Source organism: Gracilinanus agilis, chromosome 2 (genome assembly GCF_016433145.1).
Source record: "Gracilinanus agilis isolate LMUSP501 chromosome 2, AgileGrace, whole genome shotgun sequence".
In the NCBI taxonomy this organism is placed as follows: Eukaryota; Metazoa; Chordata; class Mammalia; order Didelphimorphia; family Didelphidae; genus Gracilinanus; species Gracilinanus agilis.
The window spans coordinates 453,795,231-453,822,264 of record NC_058131.1 but is presented as its reverse complement, the minus strand read 5'-3'; the positions used below and the strand labels follow the sequence as shown (position 1 = coordinate 453,822,264).

At 34.7% G+C, this 27,034-nt stretch overlaps 1 protein-coding gene across 4 annotated transcripts in view; it reads right to left on the bottom strand.

Annotated features, from left to right (window-relative positions):
• Positions 1-27: 27 nt before the first annotated feature.
• The window catches only part of NEMF (nuclear export mediator factor), a 62,832-nt gene continuing 35,825 nt past the window's right edge, over positions 28-27,034 (bottom strand). For 3 of the 4 annotated variants that reach the window (XM_044664789.1, XM_044664790.1, XM_044664792.1), the window contains 14 exons: positions 25,581-25,638; positions 24,803-24,861; positions 24,592-24,712; positions 22,019-22,358; positions 20,981-21,023; positions 19,684-19,733; positions 17,355-17,502; positions 15,431-15,508; positions 6,023-6,229; positions 3,666-3,698; positions 1,648-1,748; positions 1,511-1,554; positions 1,330-1,409; positions 28-1,197 (listed from right to left, as the gene is read on the bottom strand). In XM_044664789.1, the coding sequence (XP_044520724.1) occupies positions 1,120-1,197; positions 1,330-1,409; positions 1,511-1,554; positions 1,648-1,748; positions 3,666-3,698; positions 6,023-6,229; positions 15,431-15,508; positions 17,355-17,502; positions 19,684-19,733; positions 20,981-21,023; positions 22,019-22,358; positions 24,592-24,712; positions 24,803-24,861; positions 25,581-25,638 (1,440 nt within the window). In that variant the 3' untranslated portion in view covers positions 28-1,119. Of the gene's footprint in view, positions 1,198-1,329; positions 1,410-1,510; positions 1,555-1,647; positions 1,749-3,665; positions 3,699-6,022; positions 6,254-15,430; positions 15,509-17,354; positions 17,503-19,683; positions 19,734-20,980; positions 21,024-22,018; positions 22,359-24,591; positions 24,713-24,802; positions 24,862-25,580; positions 25,639-27,034 lie in introns of those variants that run through there. The other variant, XM_044664791.1, reaches the window with a different exon arrangement.

Sequence of the window (27,034 nt, the reverse complement as noted above, 5' to 3'; positions counted from 1 at the left end):
TTATAGAATTATCTCACAACTTGTAACTAGAGAAAAGGTAAAATAATTTATTTGAAATTTAACTTTCAAGGTCATTGGATTTTGATATCATTCAGAAATGGAGAAATGAAATGGTAGAATATGAAAACCCAGTAGTACATAATCATATCATAATTAAAGATTCTCCTGAGATAGTTTTTAAGTTTCAACTGGAAAAGCCTTAAAAGTGTTTCTTGAATATGTCTAAGTTGCAGAAGAAACTATGAAAAGTTTTAATAAAAACAAATTCCATTTAATGAATTCTCTCTACTCCCCCCCCCCAATTATTATTATTGTTATTTTGACAAAGAACTGAACAGAAGAATCACAAAATGTTGGCAGTATTGTCACAACTAATTCTGGGAAAAGAGAGCTTTAGTAATTGTCCTTCCTTAGTAGTACAAATGCCAGCATGCTGTAGACACCTAAGCTTGATACAAACCAACAGATGTGGCTGGCATAGGGCAGTTAGAGGAGAGGGGGGAGGTTGAGGGCAGAAAGAAAAAATGAATCATATTCAATCATTTTTTTATAAACACATCATAGCTTAGTACTAACAGGAACTCCAGGAAGTGATTAGAGATGGAAAAACTGCATATGGATACCTAGTTAAGAGTACAAATCAATTAGCTATTAACAGTAGGAGAAAAATTCTTCAAACAGGAGTATGATTCAAGAACATTTGTTAAAGGGTAATTTTTAGGTCTGCAGCATCTATCTATCTGTCTGTCTGTCTGTCTATCTATCTATCTATCTATCTATCTATCTATCTATCTATCTATCTATCTATCTATCTATCTATCTGTCTGTCTGTCTGTCTATCAATCAGTATTTCAACATGAAATGAAGGTTCACTAGTAACCTAAATTCCATATTAATTTAGGTGAATAGGTGCATATATATATGGTGTTGTACAAAGACTTGTATAAGCTTACAATTAAGATACTGATTGTTACCATTTGAAATGGAGGAAGTTATTTTGTAGAATGCATAGTTCGGCCTATTTACCTAAGAAGTCCTGCTAGAACATCAGTTCATTTTTTAGTAAAGGCCACTTTGAGCATTTGAGTACCTTTCAAATATGTTATTGTTTTGTTTCAGTTATTTCTTCTTTGTATTGAGCAGATTGGGTGCAGATACTTTCACTTTTCCAGGAATATTTCTTGATAGATCAGTGTCCTAAAAAATATAAAAGTACTGAGTACCTTCATGTTTTCCAAATTTAGTAGACACTAAAAATACTTAGAGTAGCCGATATTTTAACTGACTTGACTTTAATCAAGAGTCCAAAGAATATGGAAGGAAACTTACCTTTACACTACGAAATAAATCTTTTTCTCTTGCTGTTGCTTCTTTTGAATGCATGAAAGTATTCAAGGCAGTTTTAGCAGCTATAAGCAGAAAAGAAGAAAATACCAAACTGGTTATCATTCATTCACAAGCTTCTTTAACATAACACTGTAACTTGAAAGAAAATTCTTGAAAGAATTACCTTTTCCTTTTTTCTGGACCCCAGGGGTAAGTTTCACTTTGTATCTTCAAAAAGAAATACATATATCACTAAATTATGAAGCAATTTTATAAGGCATGCATTTTTTGTTGTTGACTTAGAGTCTAATGGTGACTTACTTATAGTTGGTCATGGTGGTATAAGGGGCACATATTGGTATAGCAAAAAGCAGCACATCTTCAGAGTGAGGTTGTCCTGTCAAAGAATCCAGCAGGTTCTCCTAGGAAGCCAAAACTATTTTGAAATGGGGCCTTTCACATTAAAAAAGGAAAATTCAAATACTGTCTATTTAGGTTACTATTTCAATGTGTTTAACTTCATTTTTTTTCTCCAAAGAGAACCAAGAACATACTTTACTAGGAAATATCCTTAAAAGGAGGCTTATATTCCATTCTAGAATTATAGATTTAGAGCTGAAAATGACCCCCAGAGTCAACCATTTTACAGATAAAAAAACCAGAGACCCAGAAGTGCACCCAGAAAGTTACTGGAAAGCTGGGATTTGAGTCAAGATTGTCTGGCTTCAAAATGCAGTTTCTAGCACTACACTTTTTAAAACAAGGCTATTTCTTTCAAAACACCAAATATGACAAGACTGCTAGACTTCTGTCAAGATGAACAGAAATAGATGCTGAGACAACTTTCCCTTATTTAGAAAAAATACAATTATCAATAAGACTTTTTCCCTGGCAGCTGTTAACAGGTCCCCTTTAATATTTTAGGTTCTTAATAGAGCAAAAAGCCACCAAATACCACCCAGCAAATTCTGAGACTGGGAACACATAGGTTGCAGCAAAAGGCCTAGAATTAAGAACATTTGTCCAATAATAACTTCATAGACTGAGGTGAAACATGCTACCCACCTCTCAGCAATAAGGTAGCAATTGTCTGCTTGTGAAATAACAGCAAACTTTGCTAATGTATTAATTTGTTTTCTTTGATTGTTTGTTACAAAGGAAAGTCTACTGGGAAAGGGGGAGAGTCATGGGAAAAGCCAATAATGCTTAAGAAGGAAAAATAGTTAAAAAAACCTAAGGAGAAAAGCAATTTTTAAAAGCCTTATGAAAACTATTCAGCAATTATCACTATCTACAAAGAAAGTGGGAAAAGTCCCATATGAACAAAAATATTTATAGCACCTCTTTCTGTCCTGGCAAAAAATTGAAAACAGAAGGGATGCCCATTAACTGGGGTATGGGAAGGTGACAGAAAATCTATCCTGCTTTAAGAAATAAGGAAAAGGGTGATCAGAGAAAATTGAAGATTTTTATGAACTGATGCAAAGTGAAGTGAGTAGAACCATGAGGCTATACAATCACAAGATTGCAAAGAATTTATAATGAAAATGAACAAATAAATAAATGAACTCGGAGTATAGAGGCATATATATGTATATATACATACACACACAGCTGATATAGAAATTTGTTTTGCTTGTCTATTCATGTTTATGATGAATTTTAGTTTTTTTGCTTTCTCAATGGGAGAAAGATGTGTGTATGAGGGAATCTGGAACTGAAAATAAAACAATTTTTAAAAACCCTTTATATATTTAGTACTCAAGACTCCCATTAACAAAGAGTTTCAATCCTGTGTCTCAAGAGATATGCTTAATTGCAATAATTGTGGAGGACCATTAAGGGAGTGAGGCTGGTCCTAACTACAAAGAGATTTATTGGATCTCTTGCCTTTTTAAAATGTGGAAAATTCAAAAAAGCAAATTAACAGATTAGTATAAGGAAGGCTGGCTTATTTCCACTATCCTTTTACTTCAGAGTACATTTTTACTGTACCCCGCTATATCGTGTGCTACAATGATGACTGGAAAAAAGATTTAAATCTAGTATATGTGCAATTTGATTATAGGGTGAGGAGTACTCTGCTAAGGAGTAGCTCTAGAGTTTGTGGGGTCTAGGAAGCTTGGTAATGGAGTACCTTTCTGTTCTTTGAGAGATCCTGACCACATGTTCATCTTCGTCCATTTATTATTAAAGAAAAAGGGAAACCTGGGGCATTAAATGGCTCTGGGTAGCTCCAAAGATGGAATTAAATTGACTAGAATTTGTTGCTGCTCTTAGGAAATAGATGGCACAGTGATGTGAGAACCCATCTTAATCCCCTCCAAATAAAATCATACCTCATTTCCTTGTTGATCTGTATCTTGCTCTTCCTGTTCCAAACATGTAAATAAAACAAACCATTACAGTAAGTACAAGACCCTTTTAGTCCATACAATAGCCAGTATATTGTGAATAAGAGGCTGTCACCACCTGAACCTCATAGGTTTATATTTAGCACTCATCTGAAAGCTATAATTTGAGCAGTTCAGGGTCTAAAAATTTGGAGCTGGCATTTAAGCTTATTTTTTAGAGTAATGACACTCGAAGAGTAAAACAAAGCATCACTCTCTGAAAGATTTTTTTTAAATGGTGATCTAACACAATTTCCAGTCCAAGAAGTTTCTATTTTTTTTAAATCCTTCTTAAAAATATTTAATATTGGTTCCAAGGCAGAAGAGTGGTTAGGGTGAGGCAATGGGGTTAAAGTGACTTGCCTGGGGTCCCACAGGAGTGTCTGAGGCCAGATTTGAACCTAGGACCTCCCGTCTCTAGGCCTGGCTCTCAATCCACTGAGGTACCCAGCTGCCCCCACCTTCTATTGTTTTTAATCACCAAATGCATGAACAACTAATTCATCAAAAGAAAAAAATTGGGAAAGAACAAAAAAAATCTTTTATCCATGACTACCATTTCAAGGAAAATTTTCTGAACTACAGTCTCCAGATTAATCAGATTATCTTTTCTAACATACATGAGATTGTTATATATCTCTAAATATACTATCATTCATAAACCTTGACTAAAATGATCCAACAAAATGTAATAGTCAAAAATAATGCTTATACTATCACCAAAGAGCAATAAAAAACAGCTACTGCTATATATATATATATATATATATATATATTTAGGAAACTATTAAGTTGGGAACATAGAGGTTTAGGACCTAAACTTAATTCTGTACTGAATTCACGAGAATGGCAGTAACAAAATTCTTTGTTTAAAAACAGATTTTCAAGAGTTGAAAATTTTATATGCAAAATAAAAAAATGTTAAAATATTGCTTAAAGATCATAAGGAAAAAGGCTTGTACAAAAATACTTATGGCTGCACTCTTTGTGGTGGCAAAAAATTGGAAAATGAGGGTATACTCTTCAATTGGGGAATGGCTGAACAAATTGTGCTGAAAGGAATAATGAACTGGAGAATTCCATGTGAACTGGAATGACCTCCAGGAATTGATGCAGAGGTGAAAGGAGTAGAACCAGGAGAACCTTATACACAGAGACAGATACACTGTGGCACAATCAAATGTAATGGACTTCTCTACTAGCAGCAATGTCCAGGACAATTCTGAGGGACTTATGAAAAAGAATGCTATCCATATCCAGAGAAAGAACCATGGGAGTAGAAACAGAAGAAAAACAACTGCTTGATCACATGGGTTGATGGGGATATGATTGGGGATGTCTAAGCGATCACCCTAATGCAAATATTAATAATATGGAAATAAGTGTTGATCAATGACATATGTGAAACTCAGTGGAATTGCTCATTGGCTATGGGAGGGGGGTAAGATGAGGAGAGAGAAAGAACATAAATCATGTAACCATGGAAAAAATATTCTAAATTAATTAAAAGTTTCAAATAAAAATATTGCTTAAATAATTTTTCATAACTGTAAAATGCTCATACACTTTATTCAAGACACAAGTAGTTTTTAAAACTGGGTACTTGAGAGTATACTAGGTCACCTTCAATATTGGCAATCCTTTCTACATAAAGATCAGGGAGTAAATTTTTTCACTGACCTGTTTGAGGCAATGTTAAATTATTAACTTTATACATTTCCAAAATAACATTTTAAAGTCAATTTTCAAGAAAGTCACATTATTTAATCAAAACCCTCAGTGATAAGTAGCTATTTCAGTTTCAGTAAAATAATGCTAGATTGTAACAGTTTCAGTAAAATAATGCTAGATTGTAAAGATGAACTTTAATTCTGCATTTCTTATAGTACTATATTCTAGCTATAGTTTTATTGTTTGGGCCTGATGATTTCCTTGGGAAACTCCCTCTACTAAAGTTGACTAGTAACCATTTTGATTACAAGTTGCCAAAGGCATGAGTATGAATGGTCTTGTCCAAGATCACATAGCCAAGATATATGTCAGGGATGGGACTTGAACTCAGATACCATGGACTCCCAGGTTGGTTCTATATCCTCTATGTCAGTTGCCTTTTATTAAGCAGATAAGACTATGTGCTATAAATACATTCCTTGGTAATTTAAAATATTACTTCAAAATTTCTTAAACTATGAACAAAGATGTTTTTAGGAAAGGGTGTGTTACATTTTTAATTTGAGATTTTGGTAGTGTTTTTTTTTAAAAAGAAGCTAAACTCATTTGTTTCTAAGGATGAGAAGATTTACCTTGTCATCAGGCTGATCATCAATGGCAAGTTCTTGTAATTCATGAGTTACAACTTCAAGAAAAGGAGTTTCCTTCTTAATTCTGCCAGCAATCTTCAGATCACTTTTGAATTTCTGGGGTTGTTTCTTCACTGCTTCTTCTTTTGTTTTCCCTGTTTTCCCCTTCTTCCCCTTCCTTCCTTTCTCTTCTTTGCTTGAACCTGCAGACTTTATTTCACAGTATCACAGAATCTAAGAGTTGGAAAGGACCGCAGGTACTACAAAGCTCAATCCAAACCTGACAAATCCCTTCCAGAATATCTCCAGCTAGTAGTTACTCAGCCTCTGCTTAATGACTTCTAGTTAGGAATGACCAACTATCCCATATCCTTAAGTAGTCTATCTCATGCTTTTGGGCAGTTTTAATTGCCAACAAGTTTTTATGTATATCAAAACTATATTTAACTGCAATTTCCATCCATATTCATAGTCCTTCCCTGTAAAAAAAATTATTATTCAGAATTGTGTCATTTGAATGACTGTGAAGGATACAGAGCTTAAAATAACAAACAATGATTAAAGCAACAAGAATTGGAAAATGGGGGCAGCTGGGTAGCTCAGTGGTTTGAGAGCCAGGCCTAGAGACAGGAGGTCCTAGGTTCAAATCCGGCCTCAGACACTTCCCAGCTGTGTGACCCTGGGCAAGTCACTTGACCCCCATTGCCTACCCTTACCAATCTTCCACCTATAAGTCAATACACAGAAGTTAAGGGTTTAAAATTAAAAAAAAAAAAAAAAAAAAAAAAAAAAAAGAATTGGTAACAGTCTGGCAGAAATTGGGAATGTGGCATATTATGTATCCTTATTAAATATCATTAACATATTAAAAATCAGCTGCAAAAAATTAGAAGTAAATCATAGACTTCTCAGTTAAGAATAAGAGATGTACTTTTCACCAAAAATGGGAGAGAGGCAATTACAAAAGCTAACAATTTTGATTAAATGAAACCGAAAAGCTTTTGCACAGGTAAAATTAATGCACCTAGGACAAGGGAAGTCGTCAAATGGAAAAAAATCTTTGTATTAAATTTCTTTGATAAAGGTTTAATATCTAAGATTCCAAATAAACAAAACAATCAACACACACAGAGCTAATAGTCATTCTCCAGTAGATAAGTGGTCAAAGGATATGAACAAATGACTTTCAGAAGAACTGCAAACTAGTAATAGCCATATGAAAGAATGCTCCAAATCACTAAAAGCAAAAAGATCTGCAAATCAAAGCAAGCTTGCAGCTTCACCTCATACTCTACAAACTGGCAAAGATATTTTAAAAATGGCAATTTCAATGTCAGATAAGTTGTGGGAAGATGGGCACGTTGAACTATAAATTAGGATAACCATTTTGAAAAGCTATTTGGAATTAAATGAATAAAAAGTAACTAAGATATCCATATCCCTTGAACCAGATTCCATTAGAGGACTTATACTTCCAGGAAAGTCATTGATTTGAAAAGAAAAAAGTTCCTATATACATAAATATACCAAAATATTTATAGCAGCACTTTTTGTGACAGCAAAGGATGCCCATTATTACCAGGTAAAAACCCAAAAGGAAAGGGGAGAAAACAAAATTCCATTCAAATGATCTCTTAATTACCCAATCCAATGCTTTTCCTAATTTTTTTGATTCATCTGCAAGTCTTCAGCATTGCTTATCACCCTCTTCTCCTTGACATTCACTCTATTGTAGGTTTTCATAATTCATCAAAACCATCTGGGTAGAATCATATCTGACGGCTTATGCAACACTATGCCTAGAAACTCCTTTTCTTTACCAAAAGGAGGGAAGTGCATTTCCTCATCTCTTTTGGAGCCAAGACTGGTCAATACAATTAATTACTCATTGTTCAGCTTTCCATTAAAGTTCTCTTCATTTGCATTATTATAGTTGTGTGTGCTTGGTTCTGTTTAGTTCATATTGCAGGATTCCAAAAGTCTACCAATGATTCTGAATTCCTAATTCAGTTCAACAAACATTTCTCGAGTAATGAATTATTTGCAAGATACTGTGTTGGGGCACAGGGATATGAAAGCTGTTCTGGACCTCAAGTAGTTTGTAGGGGAAATAACATGCATAAAAATAATTGCTTAAAAGCATTTTTTTTTGCTGGAGGAGGACACTAACAATAGAGGGACCAGGAAAAGGGGAAGAACTTAAGGTGAATCTTACAAGAAGCTCCAGAATTATAAAAGACAAGCAAGCATATTCTAAGCAAAACATACACCTTATACAAAGGCAAGGACATGGGATCTGGAATATTGTTTATGGAGAATTTTCTCCACTTGCAAGTGAAAGGAATTCTCTAAATTTATAATGATGTATACATTTAAATCATGTATCCATTTAGAATTTATACATGATAAATTGTTTGGTTTAGGCCTATTCTATTTTTTTTGTGCTCTCTATCTTCCTTTTATCATTTTATGTTAATTTTTATTTTTACACCAGGCATTACATGCCCTTTTCAATACTGTTATTTAAAAAAAAAACAACACAAAACATTTAAAGGAAGCCAAGTGAAATCTTGGCACACTACATCCATTGTTCCCATTCCTCTCCCAGCGGAAGGAAGATGTTTCCTTATTACTTCCTCATGACCATGCTACTTCACTACAGTCTAAAAACTACTTTTTAAAACTAATTATAATATTTGCAAAATTTTGCTTTCTTCACTCTGCATCACTTCATGCAAGTCTTCCCTTTCCTCTGAATCCCTCCTTTCTGTCATTGTCTATAGTGGACTATTTCTATCACTGACCTCTTTTAGTTATTTACCCAACACTCCCTTTCTCAAGAATCTTCAGGGGCTCACTATTACCTCCAAGATCAGGGCCAGGGCCAGGAGCTTTGATATCACTGGTAAGAGAAACTTCCAGGTGAGGAACAATCCTGCTCCCAGTACAAGATGATACCTTTTCTAAAACTTAAGAGCTTTAGAAAGTTGCTTGGACTAAGAGCACTAAGTTTAAGGGACATGCTCAAGGTATCAGAGGCAGGACATCAGAGGTGGGATCAGAACCTAGACCCTAGAAGCTAGTGCTTCCAGGATAATTCTTCATATACTCTACACTGCATCCTTCCTATAACTTCCTTACTTACTGATTTCCTTGAAGATAAAGTGCAAAGTCCTGTTTGGTATCTAAGGCCCTTCACAGTCTGGATCCAGCTTATCTTTCCAAACTGACTACACTACTCACCCTTGTGCTCAAACTGGTGTAAATGCTGATCCCTGTGCATGACACCCTATCTCATCTTTCCCTGCCTTTTTATAGGCTGTCTTGTGCCTAGAAAGCACAACTTTTCCTATGACTCTTGGAATCCCTAGCTCAATGGTCAGTTCCTTTCAAGATACCGTTCCTGATTCCCTATTATTAGTGCTCCTCACCATCATCCCCTCCTCCCATCATTGCACATTCTGTATTTATCTGCAAACATGTTGTATCTCCCAAATAGTATATACATAAACTCCTTGGAGGCAGAAAAATACTTTGTTTGAGTCTTTATATTCCTAACAGTGCCTGGAACAGATGCTTTATAAATTATCTTACCTCTTCAACCTCTTGTATAAACTCTCTTCTGTCCTGACACTACCCAACCACTCTAGATCAAGACTTCAACTCCTGTATGAACTATTACAAATGCTGGCTGGTGGATCTGTCAGCCTCAAGTCTCTCCCCTTCATTCAGCTACCAAAGTAATTTTATAAATAGGTTCTATCATGTCACTCCCTGAACTCAATCAATTGCATCAACTTCCTCCTGCCTCCAGATTCAAATACAAAAATCCTGTTTGCCATTTCAAGCCCTTCATAGCCTTATTTTCTCTTACCTTTCCAGTCTTTGCCTTACTCCCAACATGTATTCCCAGTACTGTCTTTTGTCTCTTTTTATATCCCCAAGCATTTAGCAAAGTGTCTGCCACACAGTACACTCTTAACGAATATCTGTTGATTGCTTACTGGGAAAGCTACTATAATTCCAAACTGTTTTCTGGAATGGTTGGATCAATTCACAAAAGCACCATTATCCAATCAACAAGCATTTATTTATCAACAAACAACAATGCCTACTTTGGGCAAGGCACCAACATTAGTCCCTATCTTCCCAAAGCTTGACTTTTTTTCTCGTCTTAGTTATCTGAAGAAATCTTTTATGACTATTGATAGTATGTAATTTTTTAGCTTCCTCTTCCATTCTCCTTCAGTTTTTCTACGATGTTACTTATTTTTATGTTATGAATCCATTTGGAATTATTCTATTACATGATTTAATATTCTAGCCTTCACCTATTTTATATCCTGCCACTATTCCTCTAAGGAATCACACTGCTCTTTTTAAAAAAAATATGAATTTAGTGATGCATTCCCTGTATTCACTTTCATTTCTTTACACGATTTCTTCATTTTTTCCATAGAATAATTTCTGCTTGTGTCTTCAGAATGAAATTCTTGAGAGCATCCTATATCTCTGAACTTGAAATCTACTCACCTACAATCTAGTCTGAATGCCAGACTACATTTCTTCTTTAAGATATAATGACCATTTCCCCCCCAAGGTTCCTATAGTTTCTGTTTCAACAACCAGTTCCTCCTTGAGCAAAATCAGAACTGTTTTTTTGAAAAAGGAAGTAATTTAAGAAAGCTACAGAATTATCAGCTATTTTGCTTTGGCAAGAATCCTAGTAGAATTCCAAACATTTGAAGTTCCCCAGCAAGAAACCATACTTTTATGTCAGGTTCATAATGTTTCTCAACTCTTTATTTTAATCCCTTTTTCCCAGTCACAGAATCATAAAAATCACAGTTGGAAAAAATGGCAAAAGGGCAATGTGATCCAACCTGTGTCTGAATGAGAAGAATTTCTTCTACAACCTAACTCTGTTATGTAGTCACCTAGATCAGAGGTATCAAATATGACTCCTGAGGCCTGAACCAGATTAACTATTAATCAAATTAACTGAACCAGATTAAAATGTAATTGGGAAATATTAAACAAAATAAATACAACAAAGCATAGATAATATTAGCATGTGGTTTTCTAAGTAAAGATGCAGCCCACAGGCTTAGTGTATGGCTTATATAACTGACATTTCTATTTGAGTTTGACTCCACTGAAGATCTCCAGGGAAGGGGAATCAAAAACAATCTCAGGCAGCCCATTCCTCCTTGGGATAGTTCTAATTGTTAGAAGTTTTTCTTCACATGAAGCTTAAATTTGCTTTTTTGGAACTTTCAATTCCTTCTTTCTAATTCTGCCATCTGAAGATAAATAAAGGCAGTCTATTTTCTACCTCAGGCAACAGCACTTCATATACTTAGAAACAGTTATCATGTTTCCAAGACTTGTATTCTACCAGGACAAACATCTCTATTTCCTTCAACTGATGGTCATCTTGCAGGAACTCCAAGCTCATTACTATCATCCCTCTGGATGCTCTCTAGCTTATTAATCTTCCTAAAATGTGGATCCAAATATTATCTAAGAGGCTTATTGCTTCCTTCTATGGGCAATGTGCCTTTCTTGATGGAGATATCTGGCTTTTTTAGCTGCCATAGCAAACTGTTGACCCATGCTGGATTTGTGGTTGACTAAGACCTGTTCCCCCACTTTTTTTCCTAGTCATTCTGCTCTTCAGCTATCAGTGCTTTCCTGGTTTTTATTTATGAAACTGCTTTTTTTTTATTCCAAGTTTAAAACTTATGGTTAGCAAATTTTTATCTTATTAGATTTGGCCCAATGTTGTAGCCAGATTCTGAATACTATCATACAATTTGTTAGTTCTTTCTCCTAGATTTTCACCTATAAACTTGATAAAGATATATCATCTATACTTCCATTCAAGTCACTGACTAAAAACGTTAAACAACATAGAGACAAACACAGATCTCTGGAGCAATGAACCCAAAAGTTCAAGGCATCTTAGATGGAGAGAGCACTGAACCTGAAGTCAAGAAAACTTGAGTTCAGATTTGCCCTTAGACACTTATTAGCTACTTGACCCTGAGCAGTCACTTAACTTCTCTCCATTTCAGTTTCCTCATCTGTAAAATAAGAGATAGCACCTACCTCCCAGGGATGTTGATGATATGCTGATGATAACATGAGATAATATATCTAAAGTGCTTTTGCAAACCCTTAAGTGCTATATAAATACTAGCTATCATCATCATCATCATCATCATCATCATCATCATCATCATCATCATCATCATCATCATCATCATCATCATCTAAGTTGACATCAAACTATTAATTCTTTGGATCAGGAATTCAGCTTAAGTGCATGTCTACAAGGATAACATGAAAATGTTTGTCAAATGCTTGCTAAAATCTAGGTATACCGATTAAACTGAAAGTTCCTTGAGAGCAGGGTTGTCTTTTACTTTTCTTTAACATCCCCAATGCTTAGCACAGTACCTGGCACATAGCAAGTACTTAATAATGCCTTTACTGATTGATGTAGTTATATTACATTAGGTTGGAGTTCATCTAGATTTAAAGAGTTAAACTCATCACGGGCATTTAGATTAATCTCTATTTGCCATTTTGTTCTGTCCTTTGTAGTATAAGTTCTTGACAAAGAAAACAGAAGCAAAATACAAGTCAGCTTGCATCTATGCCATCTTTTCAATTTTGTGCATATTTCATATACCACCCCCGCCAATGTCCCAAATGATGTAGTTTCTTTTTCTACCTGTTGATCTCCATCTGAATTCTCCCTACTATGTGTCCCCCCAACATATACACACATTTCTGGTTTCCACACATGAATATTTATCCTTAATAAACGATGCTTCATAGATAAATTCTCTTTGGCTTCCACACCTTCACTGAATAAATATTATGGTCCTTTGTTTTCTTTTGACAGCTCCTGTGGCTAATCCTTCTTGTTAATAACTGTGACAAATAGCTCATAGCTACTCTGAATAAGCTATATTCTTCTAGAGTGAAATTTCAACCAAACATTCCAACTTCCAAAGTCTCAGTAAGGTCAAATTTGCCTCTTTTATGGCAATCTCTAGTTTGCCTTGTTTATTACCAATACTTTATACTTCTGCAGACAGATTTCTAAGACTATGGACTTAATTACCAGCTTTCTTCTTCAACATTCTCTCCCCAGAATTACTGTTCTTCTCCTGTGCTATTCTTTCTCCTAAGTTGTAATTACTTCTATGTGCAACCAGGCTTGTCAAAACTTTGAGGAGAGTTTTCACCTTTACCTGTTCTATTTAAAAACTTTTTATTTAGCCAAACAAGAAAAGAGTTAAATATGTTTTTACTTGCCATTGTTTGGTTCACTCAATCTTGAGTCCATTATTCTAATTATTATTCTTGTTTTCACAAGTTTTCTATATTTTATTATATAAAACAAAATTCCAAATCTCATTTTCAGAGTCTTTCTTATTAATTCTGCATATTTTTCTTTTTAATTTGAATGACCCTCAGTTCATAGGATTAATGAGAACACAACCTGTACCCCACCCCTAACCCTAACCACAACTTCCTTAATCTTTTGGAATGGGTGCCAGCATTCTCCTGATGGTAGCATTTTTTCTTCCATCATATACCATCAATGGATACTTCTTGCTAGTCTAGGCAGTTCTATCACCTCCTAGCTATACATCCCTGGGAATAGGGCACACTGATTTCTTGCTTCTACCTTATCCAAAAACAGCTACCTCTTTAGCAGAGAATTCCTGACCAAGTCGTCGTCATCGTCTTCTTCCTCCTCCTCCTCCGCCTCTTCCTCTTCTTCCTCCTCCTCCTCTTCTTCAAACCCTTACCTTCCATCTTGGAATCAATACTGTGTATTGGTTTCAAGGCAGAAGAGTGGTAAGGGTAGGCAATGAGGTTAAGTGACTTGCCCAGGGACACACCTGGGCTATGTCTGAAGTCAGATTTGAACCTAGGATATCCCATCTCTAGGCCTGGTTCTCAATCCATTGAGCTGCTCCCAAGTCATCTTCTTCTGACCATTACTAAAAGCTATTAATTGAGAGCACCTATGCCTTCATAATACTATTCCTTGGAGCTACTTCCTCCAAAGATGACCCTGTTCCTCCTTATAGAAGAGATGCCTCATATTTATATATAGTTCCAAATGTTCTGTGCTATCTATACCTTGTCCACAAGAAAAAAAACATGAGAAAGCTAGTCAAACACTTGGATAAAATCACTGCTGGCTTGAAATGAGCATATCATTTGTCCCAATAATACCACTCCTAGATCTATACTCCCAAAGAGTCAAAGACAGAGGAAAAAGCACCCTTCTGTATAAAGATATTTATAATAATTTAACTGGAAATTAAGGAGGTGTCCATCAACTTATGGTACATGAATGTAATGGAATACTACTATGCCATAAAATATGAGACAATTTCCTAAAAACTTGGGAAGACTTATATGAACGAATGCAGAGTGAAGTGATTTTATATTAACTACAACATTGTAAAGACAAATTTGAAAGGCTTAAGGACACTGATCAATGCAATGACAATCATGATTTGACGACTGATGAGGAAGCATGCTGTCTAACTTCTGTTAGGAGGATGACACACACAAAATACAGTATGAGATGTATATTTTTAGAAATGGCCAATGCAGAATTTTTGCTTACAGAATGCTTGGCTTGACTATACATTTTTGTTACAGAGGTTTAGCTCCTTTTTTTTCCCCTGGAAAGGGAGGAAGAAAACAATATGTGTTTATTAATTTTAAAAAAGTTCATACAAATTGCTATCAGATTTTTATATCCTGTAAATTCCTGGTACAGATGAGAATTCCCCTATGCTTCCTTAAACTTAATCTTGTTTTTTCCTTTACTAGGATTTCTGTTAACTTGAATACTTCCTGAAGTCCTTTCATTTTCTCCTCCAGGAGACAGACCAACTTGCACTTTGTACATTGTTAAGAGTTACACGGTATTGGTAAAAATACATTGTAAAGATAAATATGAAAGTCTTAAGAACACTGATCAATGCAATGACAACCACAGGTTTCTTTTCAGTAGTTCTTTTGTCCAACCCTTATGGCTAACTACTACAGGAAGCTGCCTGTTTGCAAGACTTGAGATATAAATATAATGAGATCCACCTTTCTCCATTCATCTTGTACTGATTTTCAGGTACTTTTTTTTCCCTGTCTTAAGATTTAAGCTATTAGGCCTCATTTTGGGGGATGAGGGTTAATTTATTTAGACAAAGGCAGACAAGACACAAGGACAGAAAACAAAATACCCTTTTAAAACTTTGCTTTTGCTCTTTTTTCTACTCTCCAGAACATTAGGATCTTTATCCCCAAAGAAAAAGGTTACTTTGTGTTATTGATAAGAAGCAAAAAACGGAAATATTTTCATGTTTCACTTACACCTAGAAGTTTCATGATAAGTTCACGATCCTCTTCATCTTGGTCTTTATATTTTTCCTTCATTTTTTTAATTTTACTCTGTGGAGTCAAAAAGTTGGTATAAGAAATCCAGAAGTCAAAAATGGTCAATAATTATCTACTCAGTGAGGGCTTTTGCCATTCATTCAATAAATAGTTATTGAGTGCCTGAGTCATGATAACAGATGCTGTAGGGACAAGATATGAAACAATCTTTGCATTCAACATGCAGTCTTAATCTCTTACTTGTCTTAGTCCTAAGCTAACCTCAATTGACTATTAGACCTCTCAAACTGCTTATCTCATAGACACCTCAAACTCAATGTATCTAAATTATCTTTCTCCCAAATTCCTCTCATCTAGGTAGTTGGTGGCTGAGTGAACAGAATGCTGGGCCTAGAGGCAGGAAGATAAAATCTGATCATTAAAGCACAGATCAAATCTAACCTTAGACACTTACTATTTACGTGACTCTGGGCAAGTCACATAATTTCTGGTTGCCTCAGTTTCCTCCAATGTAAAATGAGGATAATAAAGGCAACTACCTCACAGGGTTCCTGTGAGGATAAAATCAAATATTAAAAACAGTGCTTAGCACAAAGGTATTTAGCAAATGAATGTTTTGTTTCCTTTCCTAGTTTCTTTCTTCTATCTGTCCTCCCTCCCTCCTTTCTGTCATTATTATTGCTGAGGATACTTCCATCTTCTCAGTTATCTAAGCTTGCAAGCACAGTGTCATCCTCAACTATCTCTTTGTATATGCTCCACATCTGATATTTTGCTAAATCTTCTCATTCCTAGATTCACAACATTTCTCTCTTTTCTCTACATTCAGATAGACCCTACCCTGATGGAAGTCCTCATAATTGTATATTTGGAATACTTTACCAACTTTGTGGTAGCTCTCCCTGCCTCAAATCTCTCCACACTCTCACTTGGCTGCCAAAGTGATCTTCCTGAAGATAGGAATAACCATGTAATATTGATTCTGAGGCTATTACAAGAGTTCAAGCAAAGTATAATGGGGAAGAAACTAGGGGGTAGCAATGGGAATAGACAAGAAGGGGTAGAATTGTTTTTTTTAAACCCTTACCTTCCGTCTTGGAGTCAATACTGTGTATTGGCTCCAAGGCAGAAGTCAAGTGACTTGCCCAGGGTCACACAGCTGGGAAGTGTCTGAGGCCAGATTTGAACCTAGCACCTCCTGTCTCTAGGCCTGGCTCTCAATACACTGAGCTACCCAGCTGCCAGGGGTAGAATTTTTTAAGGTGGGAATTTTTGAAGCTGGACAAGGAACAGAGTAGACAGGGATTGCTCTAAGATTTCAAACCTTAAGGACTAGGAGAGTGGTTGATTTACCAATCAATCTGGAGAAATGAGAAAAGGTAACTGGTTTAGAGAGGAAACTTTTTTGGTCATGGTGAAATTATCCTGTTGTCAAGAAAGAATAAGGACTGGACAAAAAGACCTGAAAGTATAAGAATATAGGATATGGAGCAGAATAAAGAAAAAAGAAAAATAGGCAAAGAATTCTGAGCCCTAGATAGAGCCTTGGGGAGTTGGGAAGACAATATTCAGATTTGTCTTCAAATACTTGCTATAGGATACTGGGCAAATCATTTGACCGATCTTTGCCTCAGTTTCCTCATCTGTAAAACAGGAATAGTAATAAATCCTACTTTGTGGAGTAATTGTAAGGATGAAATTACATTTTATAAAATACTTTTCTAGATTGTCCTCCCACCTCTAAAATTGAAGTCTGTGATTATCTCCATTAACTAATTTAATTTCTTCTATCTTATATTTCATTTAAAATAAGAAAAAAAATCAAACCTCTAACTGTTTACAAACTACATTTTACTACTCATTATAATTATTTGTAATCTTGTAACTTCTTAGCCTCTACCTTTTGTCCTCTCTTCATTGGTTGTGGACCTGGAACATTTTTGCTTGTATTTGGAGAAACTTCAGTCTTTAATGTATTTTCTTTTTCTTTTTCTTCCAATGTTTCTAAGTCTGTTGAGTCATTTGGTTGCTTTTTTTTCTTCATTTCCCTAAAAATGAACAAAACAGAAACTTCTGATATTTACTGATCTAAATTCTATGAATCCAAAATAACTGTGTCTCAGCTCTGCCCCAGTCAGAAGGACCTGACTTTGAATCCTGTCTCTCATATTTACTACCTGTGGGACCATGGTTAAATTATTTAACTTCTCTCAGACTCAGGTTCCTCATCTATAAAATGGGGATAATAATAGCCCTTACGCCACAGGGTTTTTGTTGTCATATAAAATAAATTGTTTAAAGTACTTGGCAAAACTATAAAATGCTGTCTAAATGCTAGCTATCTTTAAGATTTTAAGAGTCAGCTATTTCTAATATAATTTCATTGGATTTTGTGGTACATAAGACTCCAAAACAGCTCACATATAAATGAGGTTCTCAACATTTATATGTAAATGTCCTAGTGATTATCCTCATCTTCTAAGTCCCTAATATGGGTAATTACTTGTTACAGATATACTGTCCTCATTTTCTAAGTTCATTTTTCTGAATCCTGATACAGTGGTACCTTGATACATGAGCACCTTATGTCACGAGCAATTTGAAATATGAGCAGACACAATTGGGACTTGTTGTGTTAAGTCACGAGCAGATATTTGAATCACGAGCTTCCCCCATGGGAGTAGTAGCCCAAGGTGGATAAGGTAATCAAGTAATAATAAGAAAATGTTGAGGACTTGGGAAAAAAATTACATAGTTTATTGAAAAGACACACCCAGAAAAAGTTGCAACGGGTTGTGCATTGGAGCTGTATTTTTGACAAAACAGCCAAAATTCAATGAAGAAAATGATGATAATGAAGTAAAGTAAAAAAATAGCAATTAAGTTTAGCAAAAAAGTTACATATAAGTAATGTATAAGGTCAATTTTGCATTTAAATGTAGTGTTGCACACGTGTAGAAAGTTAAGTTGTTAAGTGATAGCACATGAAATGAAAACCTTCTCCGCTAGCATCTCCACCTGATCTTGAAGGTACATAACATTCATAAGCAAATTTATTTCTTTATATTCTTTCATATTATCGATAAATATATTCATTTGTTATTTATAATGTACATTTTCATATTTAAAAACATATAAAATAAAAAATTTGCGTGTTTTTTTGGAGCCGGAACAGATGAATTGCATTTCCAATAATTTAAATGGGGATCTTTGATTTGACACACAAGCAAATCGAGTTACAAGCTTGGCCATGGAACGAAGTAAACTCATGTGTCAAGATACCACTGTATTCCTAGTTCTCTTTTCCACTTTGAAGCTACTGCCCAAATTGTTGCTCTTCTCCACATGACAGAGACCAAAAAAAAGAGAACTTTTATAATTCTTCCTTAAATCAAAACCTTGCAGTGTCTTTTCTCATTTGTTAAAAAAAAGTCTCTTACATGAAGGTTTTCCTGATTAACTCCATTTATTTTCTAGCTTGACCAATACAGTTAGGAAGCATCTCTCCCCTTTAATTCACTTGTATATTTTCTGTACACATTTATGTTTATGAAAACGCTCCCGAAGGAAAAACCCCATATATTTTCTTTATTATATGCTTTCAAGTGAACAGAACCTAGTTTTTGCCTACAAGTGCTCAACTTCTACACTCCCTGGCTATCCCTATCTCATATTACTTTCCTTCTCATTCCAAACTAAACTATCTTCTATCCTATATTCTTTCATGGAGGGGCAGTCTGCCATCTGCTAAAATCTTCCTCTCACCTTTCAAAGTCCAATTCAGATGTCATTCCTCTATCAAGACTTCCCTCTCTCTTTCCCTAGTCTTGCCTTTGCACTTACCCCAGCTGGAACCACTTCACTTTCTCTGGTATCAACAGTTATCTGAGTTAGTCTTTCTTCACTTTGTGGAGATTTATGGCCTTTCTTTGTATCCTCAATAATTGGGCCTTATACATGAGAGGCATTCAATAAATATTTGTCATTTGAATTTGTTAATGACCATATTAATGCCAGGGATATAAAGTTTGGGTCTTAAAATAGAAAAATCCTTTTGATTCAAACATTAAAAATTAAATGGGAATGTCTTTTATTCTGAGACTTATAACAACATAATTTCAAATTAATAAAGCTGATCTTTGAAAAGAGAAAATTGATGTGCCAGCTAAGCTATCATTAGCTACAAATCAAGATGTTTGCTTTTTGAAAATACAAATTTTTTTTTTTACCTTCGCTCCTTGGCTGACAAATGCCTCCGGCCATGTAATTTACTGTCATTCTATTAAGCCAAAGAAAAAAGCAAAAAAAACAAACAAACAAAAAAATAAACCCCAATACTAATGACTTTTCAAATATTAAAAACAAAAGCAAAAAATGTTTTATGAATGCCTTTAACCCTCCCAAGTGACAAAGAAAATCACTTAAGGAAGCAAAAATATCTTCTACAGAGACCCTACTTAATGTATGTCATTCTACCCTACTGACCCTCTAACTATCTGCCATGAGGGAACACTTCTTCTGTCCCTCTTCAAGATCTTCATAGGTTTTTCCATTACTTAAGATACAACTTATTTTTAGTGATCTTTTCAGTAATGTTGCAGTCATTGTTTATGTTTATGTATTCTCTTGTATACTCAATTAATTCTGCATTAGCACAAAGAAATTTTCCCATACTTCTCTGAATTCCTCATATTCATCATTGCTTGGTGAATAATAATAATAATAATCTATCATTTCCCAAACGATTGGCACCTACTTTGATTCAAGTTCTTTGCTACCACAACAGTGGTGTTTTGAATATTTTGGTATAAAATGGGTCTTTATTTCAATTCTTTACTTTCTTGTGATATAAGCCTAACAGTAAGACTTTAGTTCAGAGAAGATGGGCAAGGAAGTAATTTTTCTTCCATGATTCCAAAATGGAATCCAAAAGAGATCTCCCCATAACCCTTCCAATATATTGTTTCCATCTCTTTTTACCTTTTTATGGAATAAAACAACCATATGATTGTTTTAATTTGTATTTCTTTTACTACTATTGGTGACTTGCATCATGTTTTCATTTGATCATTTATAATCTGCAAGATTTCTTTTGAAAATTTCTTAACAGTATATCTATTGCAGAAAGGCAATAATGTTGTTGTGTTGACCTGTAAATTCTGAATGACTTTTATTAAAAACATTGCTGCAAATATTTTTTCCTACTATACCCCTTTCCTGCTCTTCTGATTTCCCTGATTTTATCTGCATTAAAATGTTCTTTGTTTTATTTAGTCAAAATTGCCAGTTTTATCTTTTAGGACATCTCTTAAGCACAACTGTGAAAGGTACTTGATCTCATTCTAAAATTTATGGTGTTATCTTTTTAATTCAAGTCACATATTCATTTTGAGCTTCTTGCCACATAAGACATAATATGATTCGTCTAATCCTAATTTTTACCAAATTACTATTCAAAAAATTATTTTCTTCATTTAAAAGTACACATAATACTATTTTCTTTAAAATGCTCAGCAGACAACTTACCACATCAGAAGAATCTTCTCTCACAACTATTTTCTGGAAGGATCTGTGAAAATAAGAACAAATTCAGTCACTTATTAGTGGTGCCTAAGAAAATCATTTTAGACCTCAAAACATAGCCCTACACACCCCCTTTCATTAATAATCCTACAAATAAATCCAGTTCTTTGGTATGAACTGGCAAAATCCATATAATATTGCTCTTTTTAATTTTCTGCACAATAGTTCTTTCTATATTATGCTTTTCACTTGGACAAGATACTTACGGTGTATTTTGAGCTTTCTGCTGGGTCATCTGTTTTATTTAATCAATTTAGGAAATGATGGCCTTTTGTTTTTTTTCTAATTTGATCTAGGTTAACTGAAATCAGATTTCATAAAGCATTTTCTTATACTGTATTTTGTTACTTCCACATCATCAAAGAATTGTTCTGGGGTTTTTTTTAAAACCAGGAATTATCCTGTGAAATGGTATAACTATTTTGGAAATCAATGTGAAATTATTGCAAATAAAGTGACTAAGATGTCCATATCCTTTGAACCAGAGATTTCATTAGGTGTATACACCAAGTAAGCTATTAAGAAGAAAGTTCCCACATATACCAATTATAGCAGTACTTTTTGTGATTTCTAAAAATTGGAAACAAAGTAGATGTCCATTGATTGGGATGACTAAATAAATTGTGGTATACGATTGTAATGGAATATTACTGTCCTGTAAAAAACGACATATGTGATGAATGCATAAAAACATGGAAAGATGTACTTTAACTGATGCAGGTTAAAATAAGCAGGACCAAGAAAACAATATATACAATAACTTCAACAATGTAAGTCACCACGATGATGTAAAAAACAAAAGACACAAATTAAAACTTATTTTTAAAAATACAAAAAAAGGAAATGGGGAATTATCACTTAGTTCTTGGAATAAACAGACTGGGGTAAGAACAGACTCAATCACTTTGTTCTTTCTATATTTTCACCAGCCTTAGTTTACTACATAAAATTCAACATTCTCCACTTTGCCTTTTGAATTACCTTTGGGATTGAAGGTGAGACAAATCAATTGTAGTATCTGGATAATTTAAAGACATTTCAGATTCCTCTTTTCTTTTACTTGCAGCCTCTTGAGCTGCTTTCGCTGTTTTTTGAGATTCCTCCTCTTCCTCCTTATTATTATTATCATTATCATCGTCATCATCATCATTGTCGTCATCATCATCATCTGAACTTTCTTCTTGTGCTAATCCTTCTTTAGGCCTGTTTTTGTCATTCTGAATGGTAACAACCTCTAGATCATCTTTCGATATTACCTCCTTTTCTTCTAAAGTTTCAAAAGACTCTTCTTGATCATCTCCACTGCTGCTACCATCATCATCTGTATAAGAAAAGTAAGGAGAGCTGAAGTGAGGCTATCACAAGTGGCCTAGACAAAGAGTCAAGAGCCTTGTCTATTAGGAAAAATTTTCTTTTCTTTTTTAGTTTTATTGATGATTTTTGTTTTTATACCAGTCATTTCCCCTTAATCTATTCCCCCAGTTGAGACTTCCATTAAAATAAAGAAGACCATTTAAGCAAAACCATTAAGACACAGTGACCATATATCTGTTAACAAATACCACACTTGAAATCTGTGATCCACCACCTCTCTGCTGGGTTTTGCTCTCAGTTGTCTGGGATAGAGAGTGGTCATTAAATTAAATATTTTGATAAATATAATTAAGTAACAGTTTGACTCCAGACAGTTTTGAGGAGCAGGAAGCTACTAAAAAAATGCTTTTCTGAGGGCAGATGACTCAAAGACTCAACAGTCATCTGACTGTAGGCTGTCTCAGACAATTTCTGGTATATGACTTCTAACTTATATTTGTTGAGTATTTTCATTAAGAAAAAAAAAAGAATGTGTGTTATTTTTGTATTTTGTCTACTGCTCAACTAAATAAAATAATGTAAAATTACTATTAATATTGAAACTACATAGGGATAGAGAATAACTGTAAAAATGCACTCCATAAATCCCAGGGATAGTCTGGTAGAAGATGGGAGAGAAGGAGGAAAGAAACACAGTAACAGAGCATATGATGTCATATGTATTGGGAATATTAAACTAAGGAAACTCCCTCTGCCAATACTCATCAGCAAAATGGGGAAACTGATTGACTGGTTGATTGAAAGGTTAAATGACTGGCCCAGGACCACTAAGCCTGGATTTGAACTCAGGTCTTCCTGACTTTGAGGCCATCTCTCTATCTACTTTATCAGTGATGAGCAACCTTTTGAGCTTGGTGTGTCAAAATTTGCCAAAAAAACAAGCATAACTTGGGTGGTGTGTCACTTCGAAAAAAACCCCATAATATCATGATATTTATAGTTTAAATAACAAAAATGCATAATTCTAATATATAACTATATTTAATAAACCAAATTAGTTAAATTAATATAGGTAGAATTGTCATTTATGGTGCACAGAGTATCTACACTACACTACAGCAAATGTTTCATCCTTAGCATATAGCTCCATACTTTTTTGAATGCAGCTGTGTCATCGAAAATGGCTACGTGTGTCAGTGCTGGCATGTGTGTCATGGGTTTGCCATCACCGCACTATATCACAGTCTCTCATATTTTCTTCATATACTCCATACAAATCTTATCTATAGGGAATTATGCTAAATGTTTTAATTAATACCATACCTTCTTAATTTGGGGTAAATCAATGAAGTCAAAATCTCAAATGACAAGCTATATTGTATATATGTAATTTCCTCAACATAAAGAACTTAAAAGAGTATGGAGTTTCTCCATATTACTGCAAATCACAACCTATCTATGCATGATTTTAAGTCCTGTGGAGTGGCTAGTGGCTCATAGAAGCAACAGACTTGCTTTGGGTAAGAAAAGTAGTCATTATCAGAGATGGAATTGGAACCAAAGTTTTCATGATTCTAAAACCAGTACTCTATCTATTTGATAATACAGTCTCTACAATTACAAACTACATTTACTATAAATTCATCTATGCATCATTTATAATAATTTCCTAGTTACAAAACTAGTACTAGTTTTACATATTGCTAAAGTATCTTTGTGAAATCTTTAATTCCACATTTGCTAAAATTACTTTTTAGTATTTTAGGACATAATCAAATTTTCTATAAATTTATGGTTAGTTAGGGTTTGAAGTAAATACTTTCTTTCCAGCCCTTACCTTTTGTCTCAGAATTGATATTAAGTATTGGTTTCAATGCAGAACAACAGGAAGGCCTAGGCAATTGAGGTTAAGTGACTTGCCTAAGGTCATATAGTTAGGAAGTGTTGGAGGCCAGATCTGAACCTAGGACCTCCTGTCCCCAGGGCTGGCTCTTGATCAACTGAATTACCCCTGAATATGACAAATATTTATTCAATGCTTACTATGTGCAAGGCACTGTGTCAGATACTGAGTCTACAAAGACAAAGGAAAACCAAAATTCAGAATAGTTAACAATCTAGAAAAACATGTTTGTTCAAATTATCCCAAATAAAATTTATTCTTTCAATTAAAAACATTTTTAGAGATTTATTGAAATAAAGGCCACTACTTATCAAATTTGATAAAATCCACAAAATACCTAATGGCTCCATTTCTTCTGAAGCTAGCTTACTAGTGCTGCTAGCCACTGTCTCCAAATCTTCATCTTGAACTCTAACTTTCCGTTCCCCTCGATGTCTCCAAACACATGGCTCATCCACCTAGAGAATAAATTTTTACTTATGTGACTTTTGTCTAAGATTCTAGTGAAATATAAGAAAAGAAAAAATAATTAGGGAAATAAAGTGTACCTTAAACAGGAAACTAAATCCCATCATAAGATACGAGGGAGGCAAAAAATTCTTCTTTCCTAAAAAAAACAAAAAATGTATATTTCTGCTTTAAAAAAGATTCTCTATATCTTCTGATTGTAGAAATACAACATTAGTGACTTCATATTTCAATGTCATAATTCAATGACAGATTATGCAGAGATTTCTCTTATTTAAAGATTTCTATATTATATATAATGAATATATTATGTACAATGAATAATTAATGGACAGCAGAAATAAATGGCTGTCCTCTGCTTTACAGTTGCCACATCTTAAAACAATGTGCTTTCATCAATCTCGTCTACTGTAGCTTTATGCCATGAAGAGATAGTTTTTTTTTTTTTTTAAACCCTTACCTTCCGTCTTGGAGTCAATTCTGTGTATTGGCTCCAAGGCAGAAGAGTGGTAAGGATAGGCAATGGGGGTCAAGTGACTTGCCCAGGGTCACACAGCTGGGAAGTGTTTGAGGTCAGATTTGAACCTAGGACCTCCCGTCTCCAGGCCTGACTCTCAATCCACGGAGCTACCCAGCTGCCCCCATGAAGAGATAATTTTGGGCCAATAAAATCATTAACAGATTTGAAAACAATAAATCTTGGACAAAACTCTTCCCAGTTATTACAAAGATTACCTAAGATACAGTTGCAATTCAATCTCTACGTTATGCTACTGAATACTGTTAAATAGATTTCTAAACATGCATGGCCTCCACAATCCATCAGTGGAAATGAGGAGATTGATATTAAATCTTTACCTCTTATCATGAAGCTTCCTGTTGTTAAGTATTCTCCAGTTGGTGCTGTTTTAGATACCTGGAAAATAATATTAGATTCAATTAACATGAGAAAGATTGAATAAATGAGTGAAAACCTCACCATGTAGGGGAAGTAGAAGGGAATAAGCACCTACTATGTGCCAGTCACTGTGCTAAGCACCTTAAAAGTGATTATCTCATTTGATCCTCATAACAACCCTGTGAGGTGGATGCTATCCTCATTTTATAGCTGAGAAAACTGAGGCAGACAAAGATTAAGTGATTTGCTAGGATCAAATAGTTAAGTAACTTGGGCTAGATTTAAACTCATTTCTTCCTGATTCCAAGCCCAGTGCTTTTACTATGGTGCCAGTTTCAACTCAAGAACCTTATTAAAATAATCTGAATGATAATATCTTAGTGGACACTGAACACTAAGATATTATCATTCAGATTATTCATGCATATGAAAGAAAGGAAGAGACTTCCAGGAATAATTCTCCACAAGAATTAATGCTGGGGGCGGCTGGGTGGCTTAGTGGATTGAGAGCAGGACCCAGAGATGGGAGGTTCCTGGGTTCAAATCTGGCCTCAGTCACTTCCTAGCTATGTGACTCTGGCCAAGTCACTTGACCCTCATTGCCTAGCCCTTACCACTCTTCTACCTTAGAACCAATACTGTATTGATTCTAAGGTGGAAGGTAAGGGTTTAAAAAAATTAATGCTGTAAGCTTAAGAATTAATAGATAACAACTCCAATTATTATATTTTATGAGTTTTATTAATAATCACTTGAAGTAAAATGAATAAAAAGACAAAAGTAAAAGCCTGAGTAAAGCCAGCTTTCCCAGCTGCGAACGCGGGAGAAGAGAGAAAACAGGCAGTGTTATATGCAACTTATTTACAAAATGTGAGGATGCAATGAGGGGACAAAAGAAAAAGGAATTTGGGGATGAGAAAAATAATTCTGGAAGATGGAGTCTTTAGGGTACAACATTCCAGTTACACAATGCACAAGAAGTTTAGTGCATAAAATAAATGCTACTACAAAACTTCAACAGTTGAGGTAGAAAACAAAAACATCCTAACATGGAATTAATTTTTTGTAATTGGCATATGACAACACAGAGAATGGAATGATTAAAATGGCTACAAACTAGTCAAAGGGAGGATTATTAATAATAAACCGTACCTACCAGTCACATCTTTTCAAGTATTTTGCAAAAGTATTTCTACCATCATTAATGATGGCATTTGAGGCAGCTGGTGGGTGATGCAGTAGATATTGTTTTCGGCCTGTAGTTTGTTAGACCTAATTTCCAATCTGGCCTTAGACATTTAATAGTTGGGTAACTCTAGGCAAGTCACTTAAACCTATTTACCTCAGTTTCCTCAACTATAAAATGGGGTAATAATAGCATCTACTTTGCAGAGTTATGGGGACAGATTGAGGT